The sequence below is a fragment of the Ursus maritimus genome, unplaced genomic scaffold, assembly GCF_017311325.1.
Source record: "Ursus maritimus isolate PB19 unplaced genomic scaffold, ASM1731132v1 scaffold_2, whole genome shotgun sequence".
Lineage (NCBI taxonomy): Eukaryota > Metazoa > Chordata > Mammalia > Carnivora > Ursidae > Ursus > Ursus maritimus.
The window spans coordinates 6,881,201-6,897,462 of NW_024424452.1; the positions used below are offsets into that span (position 1 = coordinate 6,881,201).

A 16,262-nucleotide genomic window follows, 5' to 3' on the forward strand; every position below is an offset into this window, starting at 1 on the left:
GCCTCACGTCCTAGGGCTCCTTCCCTCTCCCTCTGCTGCTCCCCCTGCTTCTGCTCTCTGTCTGTCAAATAAATAAATAAAATCTTTAAAAAAATAGACATAATATAATATGCAACATCATGCAAAGTAGTAGTATAAAATAGAAGCAGGGGACAGAAGATGCAGAGTATTGTTTCCTTTTTCTTTTTTCAAATTTTTATTTAAATTCTAGTTAGCATACAGGGCAATATTGATTTCAGGAGTGGAATTCAGTGATTCATCACTTACATACAACACCTGGTGTTCATCACAAGTGCCCTTCTTAATGCCCATCACCCATCTAGCCCATTCGCCATCCACCTCCCTCCATCAACCCTCAGTTTGTTCTCTGTCATTAAGAGCCTCTTTTGATTTGTTTCCTTTTCTTTATTTCCCCCCTCCAGTTTGTTTATCTGTTTTGTTTCTTAAATTCCACATATGAGTAAAATCATATGGTATTTGTCTTTCTCTATCTGACTTATTTCACTCAGGGAAGCATGTTTTAGCAAGGTTACAGTTTTAAAGAAATCAAAAGGAAATGAGAGAGTGTCTAGCAATTTTAAAGAATGGTCTTGGACTTCTCAGCCTCCAGAACTGTGAGAAAATAAAAATGTTTGTTGTTTAAGCCACCTAGTCTATGGTATTTTTGTTATAGCAGCCCAAATGGACTAAGACAATACTCTCTGGTACTTAGATGCCTGAGAGCAAGTTAGAATACTGAAATTATGTGGTAACCACTTTATTTTTGTAGTAGTCATCAGGGATCTGAACTCTTGAAAAGTCTTAGAGGTTTATGCAGATCAACTTAAGGAGCCTATCCCATTCCATTCTTATATTCAGGGCAACGGCAATTGCTGTCTCTGAGTGAGGATCTCTCTCCCCAGCACTCTTCTCAGAGCCTTAGCTACGTCCTTATTCCGGAGAGTATAAATCAAAGGATTCAGCGTGGGAGTAATGATGCTGTAGAACACAGAACCAACTTTATTTTGCAATGGAGTGTGCTGGGACCTGGGCCTCATGTATGAGAAGATGCAGGCACCAAACCAGAAGGAAACCACAATGAGGTGAGAGCTACAAGTAGCAAAGGCATTTCTCTTACTGCCAGCTGAACGCATCTGAAGGACACTGTGGAGGATAAAGGCATAGGATGTAGAAACCAGGAAAATGGGGAGGAGGAGAAGTAGGATGCTGCTGATATACGCTGTGGCCTCATAAGCAGTGATGTCTCCACACACCAACTTCACGACAGCTGGAAACTCACAGTAGAAGTGGTGGATTTTTCGACACCCACAGAAAGGGAAGTGCATCAAGATCGTTGTGTGAATTAGAGAGTTTATGGATGCTCCCAACCATGACATGACAGCCATCATCAGTCCCACCTTTCTGCTCATGAGAACAGTATAACGAAGTGGATGACAAATGGCAACATAGCGGTCATAGGACATGAGAGCCAAGAGAAGACACTCAGCACCACCCAGAGACAAATAGAGGAAGTGCTGGGTAGCACAGCCCACAAAGGAGATGGTCTTCTTGCCGGATAGGTAGTTGGTAGCCATCTTCGGGATGGTTGTGGAGACATGCATCAGATCCATGAGGGAGAGCTGGCTGAGCAGGAAGTACATGGGTGTATGAAGCCGGGCATCAGCACAGATGAGGAGAATAGTGAGCGTGTTGCCACTCACTGCAATAAGGAAGACCACTATGGTTAAGGAGAAAAGGAAAAGGTGGACGAGAGAGTCATCAAAGAGGCCTTCAAGGATGAAGTCTGCCAGAGAGGTCTGATTCCTCTGCCACATCTCCCCTTTCTCAGTCTCTAGGGAAGGAGGAAGAGGAGATGAAATGTGATATCAGAAATACTGGGGTTCGGCACACCTGACAGTAAGCACCTTTTGATCTACCACAGAATTTGTGAAGAGAATATTTTTCTATTTCTGATTCTTCAGCAGCTCTAATTATTGAAATAACCTTTAAAAAAAAAACTTCAAATCTCTCTGCACAAACACGATCACTGTGAAATTCCAGAATATCTAGATTCTATTAAGTGCCAAACTTCAAAACAAGAGTCCCTCCTCATTAAGGAAGAAATATATATATATATATATATACTAAATTTTATATATATTAGATATATACTATTTTGTAAGTATAGATGTGTATAATTTTTGTAAGTATAAATGTATATACATATACACTTAATGGGTTGTTCAGAAATTTGGCCTTACACAATCGCGAAAGCTGGCTAAGCAGTCTATATAAGGCTCTCCACCTTTGTGTCTGATAGTGGAACTTGGAAGTCCATAGGACAAGTGGTAAGGAAGGGAAAATGGTTATAAACTGTGTCAGATCAAGGACAGGCTGGAACCCCCAAGCATGAGCTGTAATAACCCCACAAAGGCAAACTAAAACCCATGTTAGTTCTTGTTGCCTCTGGAATGGGTGATACGGTTATTTTGCAGAAGCTGGGGCTCTTCCTAGGGAAGCTAACCACGCACACCTGGCCCAGAAGTCAGAAAAGCTAAAGGAGGATCCAGGGGGAGGTAGAGTAACCACAGGCCCAGTTGCTGCTTCACACCAGTGAGATAAGTCAGCAGATCAGCAACAACATATGTAAACTACAAGATGGCTGCTACCTTTCTGCCCTCTAAATCTTCCTTGGATCCCCTATGGCCAACTTTCTCCAGAAATGCACAAAAATGGGAATTCTGAGAAAGGTAGTCCACCCTAGCCAAGCTGACACATTACGAGACCACCGGAGCCCATCCCCTATTGGTCTGACATTCATACACATCTCCTTAATCCAATGAACACAACAACATCATCCTTCTGCCTAACATAACTATCCTGCATACAACCCAAAATGTGCAAAATATTCATATAAAATATAATATTCCTATAAAACAAGAAATACCCATTACACAAAATAAGTCATCCTATCTAAGTGCCAACCCATTCTGTGGACATCAGTTAGCACTCTTTCAGTCACTCCTGTTCAAGCAAAGTGGCCAGAGCAGCAGGGATGAGCTCAGCAACATGGACCTCCACTCACCAAGACCAGTCTCGCTACAGCCGCTGCTGGGTGCCCAGTCAGCCGACAACAGAGACCAACACAGAGTCCCTGATACGGCAGCATTCGCCAGGGGCATCAGCCAACTACTTGGTGGCAGAGATTATGCTGGACTGCTTCCATTGTGAGAGGGACAGTACTTTGTTCTTACTGGAACAGACACTTGCTTTGGATATGGTTTTGCCTTCCTTGCCTACAGTGCTACTGCCACAACTACCATCTGTGGACTTACGGAATGCTTTATTCAGCATAATGGCATTCCAGGAAGCATTGCTTCTGACTAAGGAACTCATTTCACAACACATGAAGTGTGGGATTGGGCCCATGCTCATGGAATCTAATAGTCTTACCACATTCTCCAGCACCCTGAAACAACTGGCTTGATAGAACAGTAGAACGGCCTTTTGAAGACCTAGTTACAGCAACAGCTAGTTGGCAACACCTCCCATAGCTGGAGCAATGTCCTCCAGGATGTGCTGTAGGCTCTAAAACTGCATCCAGCATATGGTACTGTTCCTCCCATCACGAGGATTCACAGGACCAGGAATCAAGAGGTGGAAATGGGAGCGAGTCCTCTCACTATAATGTCTATAACTATGATCCACCAGCAAAAGTTTTGCTTCCTGTCCTTGCACTTTTAGCCTAAGCTGGTTTAGAGGTCTTAGTTCCACAGGGAGAGATTCTTCCACGAGGTAACACAACAATGATTCCATTTACTGCGAGTTGAGACTGCCACCCTGCCTCTTTGGGCTTGTCATATCACTGAATCAACAAGCAAAGGAGGTTATTTTCCTGGTTTGGTGTGATTGATCCTGGCTAGTAAGGAGAAACTGAGTTGCTACTACACCACGGGGTAAGAAGGAGCATGTCAGGAATGTAGGATATTTTCTAGGGTGCCTCTCTGGGACTCAAATGTCGTGTGATAAAAGTCAGTGGAAAACTACAACAACCCAATTCAGACAGGACTGCTAATGGCTCAGATTCTTCAGGAATGAAGGTTTGGGTCACTCCACAGACAAGGAACCATGACCAACTGTGGACAAAGGGAATGTGGAACGGGAAGTAAAAGAAGATGGTTATAAACACCTGCCATGACCATGAGAGCAGCTGCAGAAACAAAAAGTGTAATAGTTATAGACATTTCTTCCTTATTTTGATATGAACATTTTGCCTATGTATATTACCCATATGTTTTGGTTTTCTTCCCCTTGGTCGTCCCTTTTTCTAACATAAGATATATTAATATAGTTAACTTCATATCTCAGTATTTAAATTATACAATAGAAGGGGGAGTATACATGATAGTAGAATGAATTTCATCTAAAGGTAAAAAGGGGATTTTGTATCCTCTTATGGGGAAATGCTTGGTGTGTTTTATAACCTCCTCTTAGGAAAAAGTTAACATGCTTTTGGTTATACATGGGATAGGTGTATCGTGTTAGGTGGAAGAGTAACGTGGTATTGTCTTTATTTGGAGATTAAGTATGGTTTAAAGAGTTGTGCACGCGTGGCAAGTGGACACATAACAAAGCCACCATATTTATGTACCTGAACAGAAACAAGAGGTATGTCCTGGGTAGACCCGAGAGCCTTCAAATCAGGCTGACAAAACTCGGATTATAACATTTAATCCACCAGATTTTCCAGTCAGCCCTTTATCTAATTTTTACGTGAATACTGAGCATATGATAGCTTGGTTTCCATGGTGAAGCCCAACTCAAAAGAATAATAGTCCAAATGATCCCCAGAAAATCCACACCATCCCTCTTTGTGTTTTTCCTCCTGAACATTCCCCTAGATTTTCATGCATTCCGGATTATCTGCTTACATTTTAAAGCAGATAACTCAGAACTCAAGTGTTTTTCAGAGTATAATCTGACCGGTAAGAAAGAGGTCCCATTTATTATTCTCTCTCTGTATTAATGCAGCCTAGGGTTATCTTTTTGGCCACCACCTCACATTGTTATTTCAAACTTAGCCTCTTATGGACTAAGAGCCCAACTCTCTCCATGCTCCCTCCAATCACTCCAACCCAGTCAAAACATCCACATATTTCACTTTTACTTAGGTATCGATATTCTCCCCCACCTCCTTCCTCCTCAGTTTCCATCTTTCTCTACAAGGTTCCATAGTGTAAGCTTTTCCATCACCTGATTCATGTCTTTCTTCCTCTCTTAGGCAAATTTCCTAATAATTTCCCATTCTGATTTGTAGCCCTCACGTGACTTTTTCTTCTGCCTTCTCTGGCAACTTTCTTCATGGACTAACCAAATATCACCCTCTGACTAAAGAGTTGAGGAAATAAGCTGACAATGCCAGAGGATGCCCCTCGCTTCTTATAAAGGTTTCCTAGACAGCTCGAGCCCCAGCATTACCTTACCTGGAATTCCCTCTGCAGAGGCTTGTGGGCAGAACAAGTATAGAAGTAGAATGGAAGGGCCGAATAGGTCCACACTGACTCACCTGCTGGCTACTAATCATTCAGACAGATCTTTCCTGAGGTGCCCATCAGACTTCCTTGTCTAATCCTGAAAATCTCCATTTACTGGTGGAATGGCATAGGAGATATTTTCCTACACAGTCACCATTGTTGACACTAATTATCCTAGTGACAGAGTATCACCAGGAGCAACAGTAACTGTAATTCTGTAATGCTCTTGCCATCTGTGCTCAGATTTTGAACTCCAGTAGTACACATCAGGACAGATCAAGTAACTGAACTTTAACCTTTGCCAGTTGGGCCTTTGAATCATGCATATGCTTCCTCTGCCTCTAAACGTGTATCTGAGCCACTGCTCATCCCAAAATGGCAATGCAAGCTTGGGCAATAAGAATTTGCATTAATGTGACCTGATTAAGAAGCTACATTAAACACTAGCTTAATCATCAATGAGTCCAGAGTCAAAAGAAAATCTGTTTTGGATTTTCTCCTGTTTTTAATTATTCAAGGCACTCTCTTCTTAGCATTATACCTTCTTTCCTGATTAATAAGACTTTTTTTTTTCTAGCACTGGCTTTTTCAGCAGGAATCACAGGGTTTAGAATAAAGATAAACTTGACCTGACATGAACCAATCTTGAGCAGCATTCCGTGAGAAATATAACATCCCCCTAACCCAGATGACCTATGATGTCAGCTGAGGCAAACTGAGGACACTAAATATATGGCATCAGGGATCCCAACCCAGAGGACACATCCTGAATCTCTTCTGGAAACCATTACTCTAGATGCCAATTAGACTTGCCATATGCATCGAGATAAGCATTCCCAAAGGGCTTTGCTTGAAGTTTACTTGTAGGGGTCAGGGGATGAGCTATTTGAGGAGTGTAAGTCTGAAGATAACATGGGAATATCTTCTCCAAGGGCCAATTAACCATGGAGTCAAATAATCCCTATAGTCCCGGCTTGTTTTTCATCTTAGAACCCAGATCTCTCTAGTCCCTTTCCATCCAACTCTTTTGAGAGCACGGTCTGGGAAAGATCTAGTCCCTATTTGCTGCCCGTAACACACTTTAGAGGGTTTCCCCATGTGCCGTATCATAGAAAAGAAGTCGAGGAATGGAGGCAGGCAATTACCACTAGTCTTTCCCACCCTGACTGTGGGCCAAACTCCAATTTTATAGACTACATTAATATGTGAAAAGATTTCAGATACAAAAGTTAAAAAAGAAAATGACATATCTGTACATCTTTTTATTTACTACCATCGCATTCTCATACCCTGCCCTTCCTCTCCGTTATACGGATATGTTGAGCTATTCTTTGTTTCTCTATCTCAACTAGATACTAAAATGTCTTACTTCACCAAGTTTAGCTTGTTGTTTATTCTTTGAGTAGATTCATTGTATCATTACTTTCTTCAAAACCTACTGTCAGGGCACCTGGCTGGCTCAGTCAGTAGAGCATGTGACTCTTGATCTCAGGGTTGTAAGTTTGAGCCCCACATTGGGTGTAGAGATTATTTAAAAATAAAATTCTTTTTAAAAACCTACTAAAAGTCTAATACTTTTACCTGGTGCTCTCACTCACCAGAATGTAATCTCTCTCTAATTAAGGCAGCTCTGCCATTTATATAATTCATTAATCTATTTGAAAAATATTTGGTGAGTATCTGCTGAGTCCCAAGCACTGTATTGGGTAGCATGTGTATAGTGATTAACATGCAAGCATAGTCCCTTCCCCCATGGGACTTACAGATAAAGCAAAATAAACAAATAATCATGTTGGATTAAGAGTTTGCACTAATCGGTACTCTTGTGACAATACTCAGGTGACATAAAACAAAACTTATACTATCTTAAGGGAAGGGCATGGAATCATAGTGATGAATGGGATAGAACTGATCTCAGAATCAGCTGGATTCAGTAACATGAATAATCTGAGTGTCTTCTTTTCCCATCTTTCATCTTGGCTTGGGTCTCTGTATTGATATTCTCTCAGGCATTTTTATATAAAGGGTGTACATACAGCTGGAAGCTCTGATGCCATACTCATGGCTTCACATCCAATGCTCCACTACCTCCAATTCAGAAAACTCCAGGGAAAAATCTGTTCAACAGTTTAGCCTGGTGGCCACCCCTTGGAGCAATCACTGGGTGCCAGAGCCTGAAGTAAAATAATGGACTTACCTGGGACAGGTGCCCATCTCTTGCAAGAGTTGGAGAAGTAGGGTGGTAACGGAACGACCAGAATCACATGGATCTGGAGCAAAGTGGCATCACAAAGAAACTGCAGTTGTGAAGATGTGACTTTAACAGAAGTAGGGAAAGAGGCCATAAAGGACAAAACAGAGCATGGCCCCTACTAAAGTTTGATAAAGAAGAATTCACTATGCTGGAGTAAAGCAGGGAGGCCACTATATTAGACTGAGTCGTAGGGGAAAGCCTCTTTAAAGAGGAAACATCAGGACACCTGGGTGGCTCAGTCGGTTAAGCACCCAACTTGTGATTTCGACTCAGGTCATGGTCTTACGGATCATCAGATCCAGCCTCAGGGAGTCTGCTTGAGATTCTCTCTCCCTCTGCCCCTCCCCCCACTCATGCGTGAGCACACGCACTCTCTCTCTCTCTCTCTCTCTGCCTTTCTCTCTTTCTCTTTTTCAAATACATAAATCATTTTAAGAAAAAAATAAAGAAGTTGCCCTTAAGCTAAGATCTCTAAATCAAGGTAAGGGTTAACCAGGTAATTAAAAACAAAAAGAGGTCCAGATGAAGGCAAAGACCTGTGTAAAATCCATGAGTTGAGAAAATTCATGGCATACCTGAGGAGTTGAAAGGAAGCCAAAGTGACAGGAGCTACAGTGAGGAGAGAGGTAGGAAATGACATCAGGGAAATAAGCATGAGTCCAAAAACAGAAAAAGCAAGACCTAGAAGATTTTATTCAGAGTTTTTAGAAAGCTGCTAAGCAAGGGAGTAACAAGATAGAACTTACATGTTTTAAAGTTCACACTAGATGATGCATAAGAGTGGACATATGCCGGTGGATAAGGACAGAGGCAGGTGGCCATTTATGAGATCTTCGCTCTATTCCAAGGAGAAACAATAGTGCTTTGGGCTAAGATTGTAGCAGGGAATAATTTCAAGATATTTTAGGAGGGTGCCATTAATATAACTTGATGATTTATTTAATGTGGGAGTTGAGCATAAGGGACTCTCACGATAGAAGACTAATAAAACTGCTTTTTAAAACGGAGGTTTAAGGGTATCATGTAAAATTATTAAAGAGGGAAACTACTAGGACAAAAATATACAACTTTCTTAAATTTCAGAACTATTCAAAAAGCAAAAAAAGTAGATATATGTATAAAGATTTAAAAAATGAGAGCAGAAAACATATGAATACAGTGTAGCAGAATTCAGGACAAAGGTAGCTGGGCTATAATAAATGTAAATGGACTTCCCCAGTTATTCACAGGAAAGGATTTTCAAATTAGGTCATAAAGGAAAATTGAACTCTATGCAATATTTTTTAATGTCATTCTTAAAAAAGTAGTTCATAAAGCTAAAAATAAAAGGAGGGGCAGAGCTAAACGAAAATTTTAAAAACTAAAGATTCTGATCTTACCATCTGAAAAATGGGAATTCAATTCCAAAGCCATGAAAGACAAAACACTGTGATGTTAAAGGGTATTCTCTGAAGTGTACTTAACACCAAAACTTAAATCTGTGAGAGACTGTAAAAATGGGTGCAATCTATAGTGAAAACACAGCAGTTATGAAATGTAAGCAACAACACTTAATAAAGCAAATTCTAAGAACTACAAGGAGATACAGAGAGTCACTGGAGGAAGAAGACTTTATTCCACCTCTCGGTCTAAGAAAGATTAGGGGGACAAAGACATAAGTCCAGACTAAAGAAAAAGAGATACTTAACCAATATAAGAAGAGAGCTCTCATCAGTCTGCTGAGAGAACTTGTGCGGTGCAGTGATTATGCAGAGGATTATAGGGCCAGAGACCCTGAGTTCAAATCCCAGTCCTACTACTTACTGGCTTTGTGGTCTCAGGCAAGTTATTCAGCAACTGTGCTTATTTCCTCTTCAAAAATGGTAAAAATATATACTTCACAGAGTTTTATGAGAACTCAGTAAGTTAATATGTCTAAAACACACCGAATAGTGTCATGGTGCCTATTACATAGTAAGCACTATGTTACTGTGTGAGAATAATGAATGTAAGCTCTATGAGGGCAATGATCTCTTTTCTTCATTGATGTATTTTCAGTACCTAAAACAGAATTTGAGTTTTATGACCACAGATAATTTTATATAACCACATTACCAAGAGTGATTAGGAAAAAAGCCAGACATTTAACATATCTGTTTGAATTTCTCTGCTCAAATAGCTGCATTACTTTATGATCATGTATATTACACATTCAAGTTATACAATTTAATTAGGATATGACAAGTATTAAAGTACTCAAGAATTCCAATTAAGTACAACCTGTTGTCTAGTGAAAATAGAATCAGAACAAGAGGGAAAGAGATGGTTCAAGCATGCGAAAAATTCTTTTCTCATTGCTTAAAACATACTTGTAGGGACTTCTGCTTCTGAAGATGGAGTAACGTGGGTGAGATTTTCCTTTCTGCCTGAAATAACTTTAAAAACTGCACAAAATGTATGAGACCACAATTTAAAACACTGGACATCAGATTTTTTAAAAAGGACAGTGATCCCTGCCTTAAGAGTTTCAGGCTTCAGCGCTAGAAGAAACCAACTCCCTGAGTTGAGAAGATAAGAGTTGATAGTCTGAAAATTCCAAGCTTACTGGATTTTGTAGAGAATGCTAGAGAGGGGAAAACTGCACAGAGACTGAAACCCAAAGATGTGCAGGAGCTTTCCCTTGGGTATTTAACAGAGTATTTTTTTTAAGATTTTATTTATTTATTTGACAGAGAGAGACAGCCAGCGAGAGAGGGAACACAAGCAGGGGGAGTGGGAGAGGAAGAAGCAGGCTCCCAGCAGAGGAGCCTGATGTGGGGCTCGATCCCAAAGCACTGGAATCACGCCCTGAGACAAAGGCAGATGCTTAATGACTGCGCCACCCAGGCGTCACTTTAACAGAGTATTGACCAGCATGTGTGCTTGATGCAACTACCCAAGACTTGAAACAGTACTTGGACCTGCACCAGCCCAGAAAAGTGCCTTTCCCACCACCAAACCAGAAAACCAGTTTCGGAGTATTGGTGTAATATACATAAGGGTTTTAAGGAATAATTAGACATAGACTACACCCTGCTATGGTTCTGCCTAACAAATCCTAAAAAGCAAGATCCAAAAAGATTCGATTCCCAATACCCTAACTGCATTCCAGAACAAATCTTAAGAATATTTGTAGGAATTAAAAATATCCAGAACACAACAAGGTAAAATTCACAATGTCTAGCATCCAATAAAAAATTAACAAGCATGCAAAGAAACAGGGAAATATTACTCATAATAAAGAGAAAATCTGTGACTTGAAACCAACCCAGAACTGATACTCAATATACCAATTTGAGGTATCTTACTGATTATGTTGTTTAGATCAGACAGAAATAGCAAAGACATTGCACTTATTACAACTGTATTCCATCTGTTCAAAATGCGAAAGGAAAGATTAGGCATGTTAGTAGAGACAAGAAAGATAAAACACAAACACGCATTTCTAGTGAAGAAGTGTCTATAATGAAAAACAGTTCAGAGTAATTAGCAAATTGGACATTGCAAAAGAAAATACTGGTGTATGAAGACGTAGCAATAAAAACTATTCAAAATGAAATGAGACAGAAAAAAGTCTAAAAAATAATGAACAGAGCATCTGTGAGCTTTAGGACAACCTTAAACAGCCTAATATACATATAATTGGAGTCCTGAAAGAGCAGAGACAGAAGGGATAGAAAAAATATTTGAGGAAATAATAAAAACACTGTGAGCCAAATAGACCTAATTGACACTTGTAGAATACCCCATTCAACAAAAGAATAGTACACATCTTTCAAGTGCATATGGAACATTTATCAAGAAAGACGATTTTCTGGGCCATAATAAAAGCATCAGTAAAATTTTAAAGAATTTAAGTTATACAAAGTATTTTTTCAGATCACAATTAGAAATCAGAAAGATTTCCAGAAAAACCTCAAATATTAACTAAATAGCATAACTAATGCATATCAAAGGAGAAATCAGAAGAGAAATAAGTAGATATTTTGTGTGTTCAAACCACCTTATTGAGGTATGGGTGACATACAAAAACCTGTATGTATTTAATGAATAAAACTTGATGAGTTTCAGGGCACCTGGGTGGCTCAGCCGTTAAATGTCTGCCTTCGACTCAGAGCATGATCTCAGAGTCCTGGGATTGAGCCCCGCATCGGGCTCCCTGCTTGGCGGGAAGCTTCTCCCTCTCCCACTCCCTTTGCTTGTGTTCCCTCTCTCGCTGTCTCCCTCTGTCAAATAAATAAATAAAATCTTAAAAAAAAAACTTGATAAGTTTGGATAAATGTACATACATGAAACCATCACTATAATCTATGCCAGCAAAATTTTAAGTGTACAATACAGTATTGTTAACTATAGGATCTATGCCATACAGCACATCTCTAGGACTTATTCCTGTTGTATAACTGAAACTTTACACCCTTTCATTAATATGTCCCCATTTCTCCCCCTACCCTCTAATCTCTGCTTCTATGAATTTAACTAGTTTAGATTCCTTATACGTATAAGTGATATCATGTAGCATTTGTCCTTTTGTGTCTGACTTACTTCACTTAGCTAAGTCCTCCAGATTCATCCTTGTTGTCAAAAATGGCAGGACCATCGGGCGCCTGGGTGACTCAGTCAGTTAGGTGTCCATCTCTTGATTCCAACTGAGGTCATGACCTCAGGGTCATGGGATCAAGCCTCATGTCAGGCTCTGCACTGGGCGTGGAGCCTGCAGGTTAGGACTCTCTCTCCCTCTCTTAAAAAAAACTGTTTTAAAAGGCAAATAATATTTCATTGTATGTACATATCACAGTTTCTTTATCCATTCATCATGATATCCATGATCTGATGGACATTTAGGTCTGCTTCCATGCCCTGGCTATTGTGAATAATGCTGCAATAAACATGAGAATGCAGATATCTGAGATACTGATTTCAAGTCTTTGGGATATATAGTTTCAAGTGGGATTTGTAGCTCATATGGTAGTTCTATTTTTAATTTTTTGAGGAACCTCCATACTCTTTCCCNTCATCTTTGGCTTTCTTGATAATAGCCATCCAAATAAATGTGAGGCAGTATCTCATTGCAGTTTTGATTTGCATTTCCCTGATGATTAGTCATGTTGAGCACTTTTTCCATGTACCTGTTGGCCATTCATGTCTTCTTTGGAAAAATGTCTACCCAGACCCTTTGCCCTTTTTTAATAGGGTTATTTGATTTTTGGTATTGAGTTGTAGAAATTCCTTACATATTTTGGTTATTAACCCTTTATCAGATCATGATTTGCAAGTATTTTCTCCCATTCCATAGGTTGCCTTTTCATTTTGTTTATTTGCCTTGCTGTGCAATGTTTTAGTTTGATGTAATCCCATTTGTTTTTGGTTTTTATTATTATTATTATGTTCAGTTAGCCACTGTATAGTACACCAGTAGTTTTTGATGTGGTGTTCAATGATTCATTAGTTGTGTATAACACCAAGGGCTCATCACAACACATGCTCTCCTTAGTACCCACCACCCTGTTACCCCATCCCCCCACTCCCCTCCCATTTGTTTATTTTTGCTTTTGCTGCCTGTGCTTTTGGTATCATATCTAAGAAATCATTGCCAAGGCCAATATCAAGATTTTTCTTTGTTTTATCCTAGCGGTTTTACAGTGACAGATCTTACATTTAATTCTTTAAACCATTTTAAGTTTTTTGTGTAAGGGTCCAATTTCCCAAAAACCACTTATTGAAGAGCCTACAATTTCCCCATTCTGTATTCTTGGCACCCTTGTTGAAGAACAATTGACCAGAATGTCAAATTTAAAATCTTCTATTTTTTAAATAGAAGTATAGCTCTAAAGAGATCCAAAAGCTGAAATGAAATAAAATTTTTAAATATTTTATTAGCTCAAAAGAAGGCACAAAAAGAGTAATAGAGAAAAAGCAAAGAGGGGAAAATTAAAACAACTTGATAGATTTAAACTCAACTACATCAGTAATTTTATTAAGTATAAATGGACTAAACAGTTCAACTAAAAGCCAGAGATTTTTACAATGGGTAAAGAAGCAAGACTGAAAGTGTGTGTCATGCTAAATGAGAAGCTGAAACTGGGATGATCTGTCAAGAAGCATTCCATATAAGTACACCATGACACTGATAATGGTAGAACTGAGGAAAGTCAGATGAACTGTACATTCAAGTTTTTTCAAAGGACCCTGATCCCTTTGACTCTGGAAATCTTTTCTATTTCAGAATTACCTATCTTCTGCGTTCTTTCTTTTAGCCCTGAAAAGAGGCCAGGTCATGAAGAACTGAAGAGTAAACTGTCAATATCCAGACTCCAGAGGAGTTGTGATTTTCTGTCTTTCCTGGGGGTCTCTCTTGGCCCCAGGAATGTAGTCTGTTGCTACTACGTCATTTTCCCAAAATCTCTTATGAGTCTTCAGTTACCTGGGTTTCTTCATTGTGTCTCCTTTCCACCTTTTATTATTATTATTATTATTATTATTATTATTATTATTATTATTAGCCAGTACATACCTCCTTACACTTTCAACATACCAGAAGATGTTTAAAGCAAGTAAGTGTTTAAAGCATTAAAAATAACAATGTATTGGGTATTTATTGCCTATGTAAAAGTGAAATGTATGATAACAATGGCACAAGGACTGGAAAACAAGGTCTACTATTATAAAGTCTTTCACCACACATTAAGTGACCTGTTCCTTCAGGGTTGATTCACATTTTTCAAAAATGTACACTGTAAACCCTATGGTAATGACTAAAAACCTTCTTTAAAAAAGTATAAATAGTAAATAGAGGAAATAAAATTTTATTTTTAAAATACATAATAAAACTAGAGGAGGCAGAAAAAGGAAAAAATAAACTTAGAAAAAATGAAACTAATATAAAAGAACTAGCAAAACAATATATTTTATCCAATTATATCAAACAGTAACTTTTTTTTTGCAGTTTTATACCTTTATTTGACAATCAGAGGTTAGCTCTCATCCACATTAACTGTAGATTTTTGAAAGTCATGACAGGTACATAGGTAAATAATATATAGAGCTTGTTTGGTGAATCTGCATCCTCAGTATGTTTTTTAAACAAATGGATATGGTATAGAACATTCTTTATTCCTTCGGCCCAGACAGCTTTGTTGAGTCTGGTGTCAGTGTGCACATCTTGAGTTCCCATCTCCATGGCAAATTCCCAGATTTCTTTGAATGCCTAAGGGGGCACACTTGGCTTCTTGAAACCCACTCCATAGATGCTTGTGAATGTTGATGGTGTAGTCTCTACCTCATTGATGACAGAACAGCCCTTCTTCTCACCACCCTTCTTTCAGGGAGTCATTCTGCTGGGCCCAGGTTGGAAAGAAACAGTAACTTTTCTCTTTTTTCACATCACACCAAGTGCCCTCTTTAATACCCATCTCCCTCTATCAACCCTGATTTTGTTCTCTATCATTAATCACTTATGGCTTGTTTCCTTCTCTCCTTTTTTTCTTTACCCCCTTCCCATATGTTCATCTGTTTTCTTTCTAAAATTCTGCATGAGTGAGATCATATGGTATGTCTTTCTCTGACTTATTTCATTTAGCATTATACTCTCTAGTTCCATCCATGTCATTGCAAATGGCAAGATTTCATTCTTTTCAATGGCTGAATAATATTCATAATACATATACACACACATGCACACCCCACATCTTCTTTATCCATTCATCAGTCAGTGGACATTGGGCTCTCTCCATAGTTTGCCTATTGTTGATAATGCTGCTATAAACATCAGGGTGCAGGTACCCCAGAAACAGTAACTTTAAAGGTGAATAGTTTAACAATTAAGAATGGAAAAACTAGATGATTTAAAGGAGAAAAAAAAAAGCCAGTACTTCTCCAGAAAAACAGAACCAATAGGATGGATCAGTGGCCATTGGTTCACGTGATCATGGAGGCCAAGAAGTTCCACAGTCTGCTGTTTGCAAGCTAGAGAACCAGGGAAGCTGGTGGTATAACTCAGTCCAAGTCCAAAGACCTGAAACTAGGGAAACTAATAGTGTAAGTTCCAGTTGGGGTCCAAAGGCTCAAAATTTGGGTGGCAATGGTCTAAGTCCAAGTCCAAGTCTGAAGGACCAAGAACCAGGAGTACCAATGTCCCAGGGCAGAAGATGGATGTCCCAGCTCAAGCAGAGGACCAACTTGCCCTTCTGCTGCCTTTTTGTTCTATTCAGGCTCTCAATTGATTGGATGATGTCTACCCACTTCAGTGAAAAGGATCTTTTTTATTCAATGTTCATCTTTCCTGGAAACACCTTCACAAACACACCCAGAAATGTTTTACCAGCTGTCTAAAACCCCTCGGAAAAATGGACACAACCACTACAGAGGTCTACAAGAAGCCTATTCTGATAGACTTGCAGCTTCAGCTTCTACAAGTCATAACTCCTATCCTTACAAGAAAAAGATGAGAAAACTGAAAATCAATGGCTTTTCTTGGA

The 16,262-nt window shown here is 39.3% G+C and overlaps 1 protein-coding gene across 1 annotated transcript in view; it reads right to left on the reverse strand.

Annotated features, from left to right (window-relative positions):
• Positions 1–441: 441 nt before the first annotated feature.
• Positions 442–16,262, reverse strand: part of LOC103670105 (olfactory receptor 2AE1) — a 34,654-nt gene continuing 18,833 nt past the window's right edge. Inside the window, exon 6 of the mRNA XM_040634814.1 lies at positions 442–1,831. Coding sequence (XP_040490748.1) covers positions 855–1,831 — 977 coding nt within the window. The 3' untranslated portion in view covers positions 442–854. The remainder of the gene's footprint in view (positions 1,832–16,262) is intronic.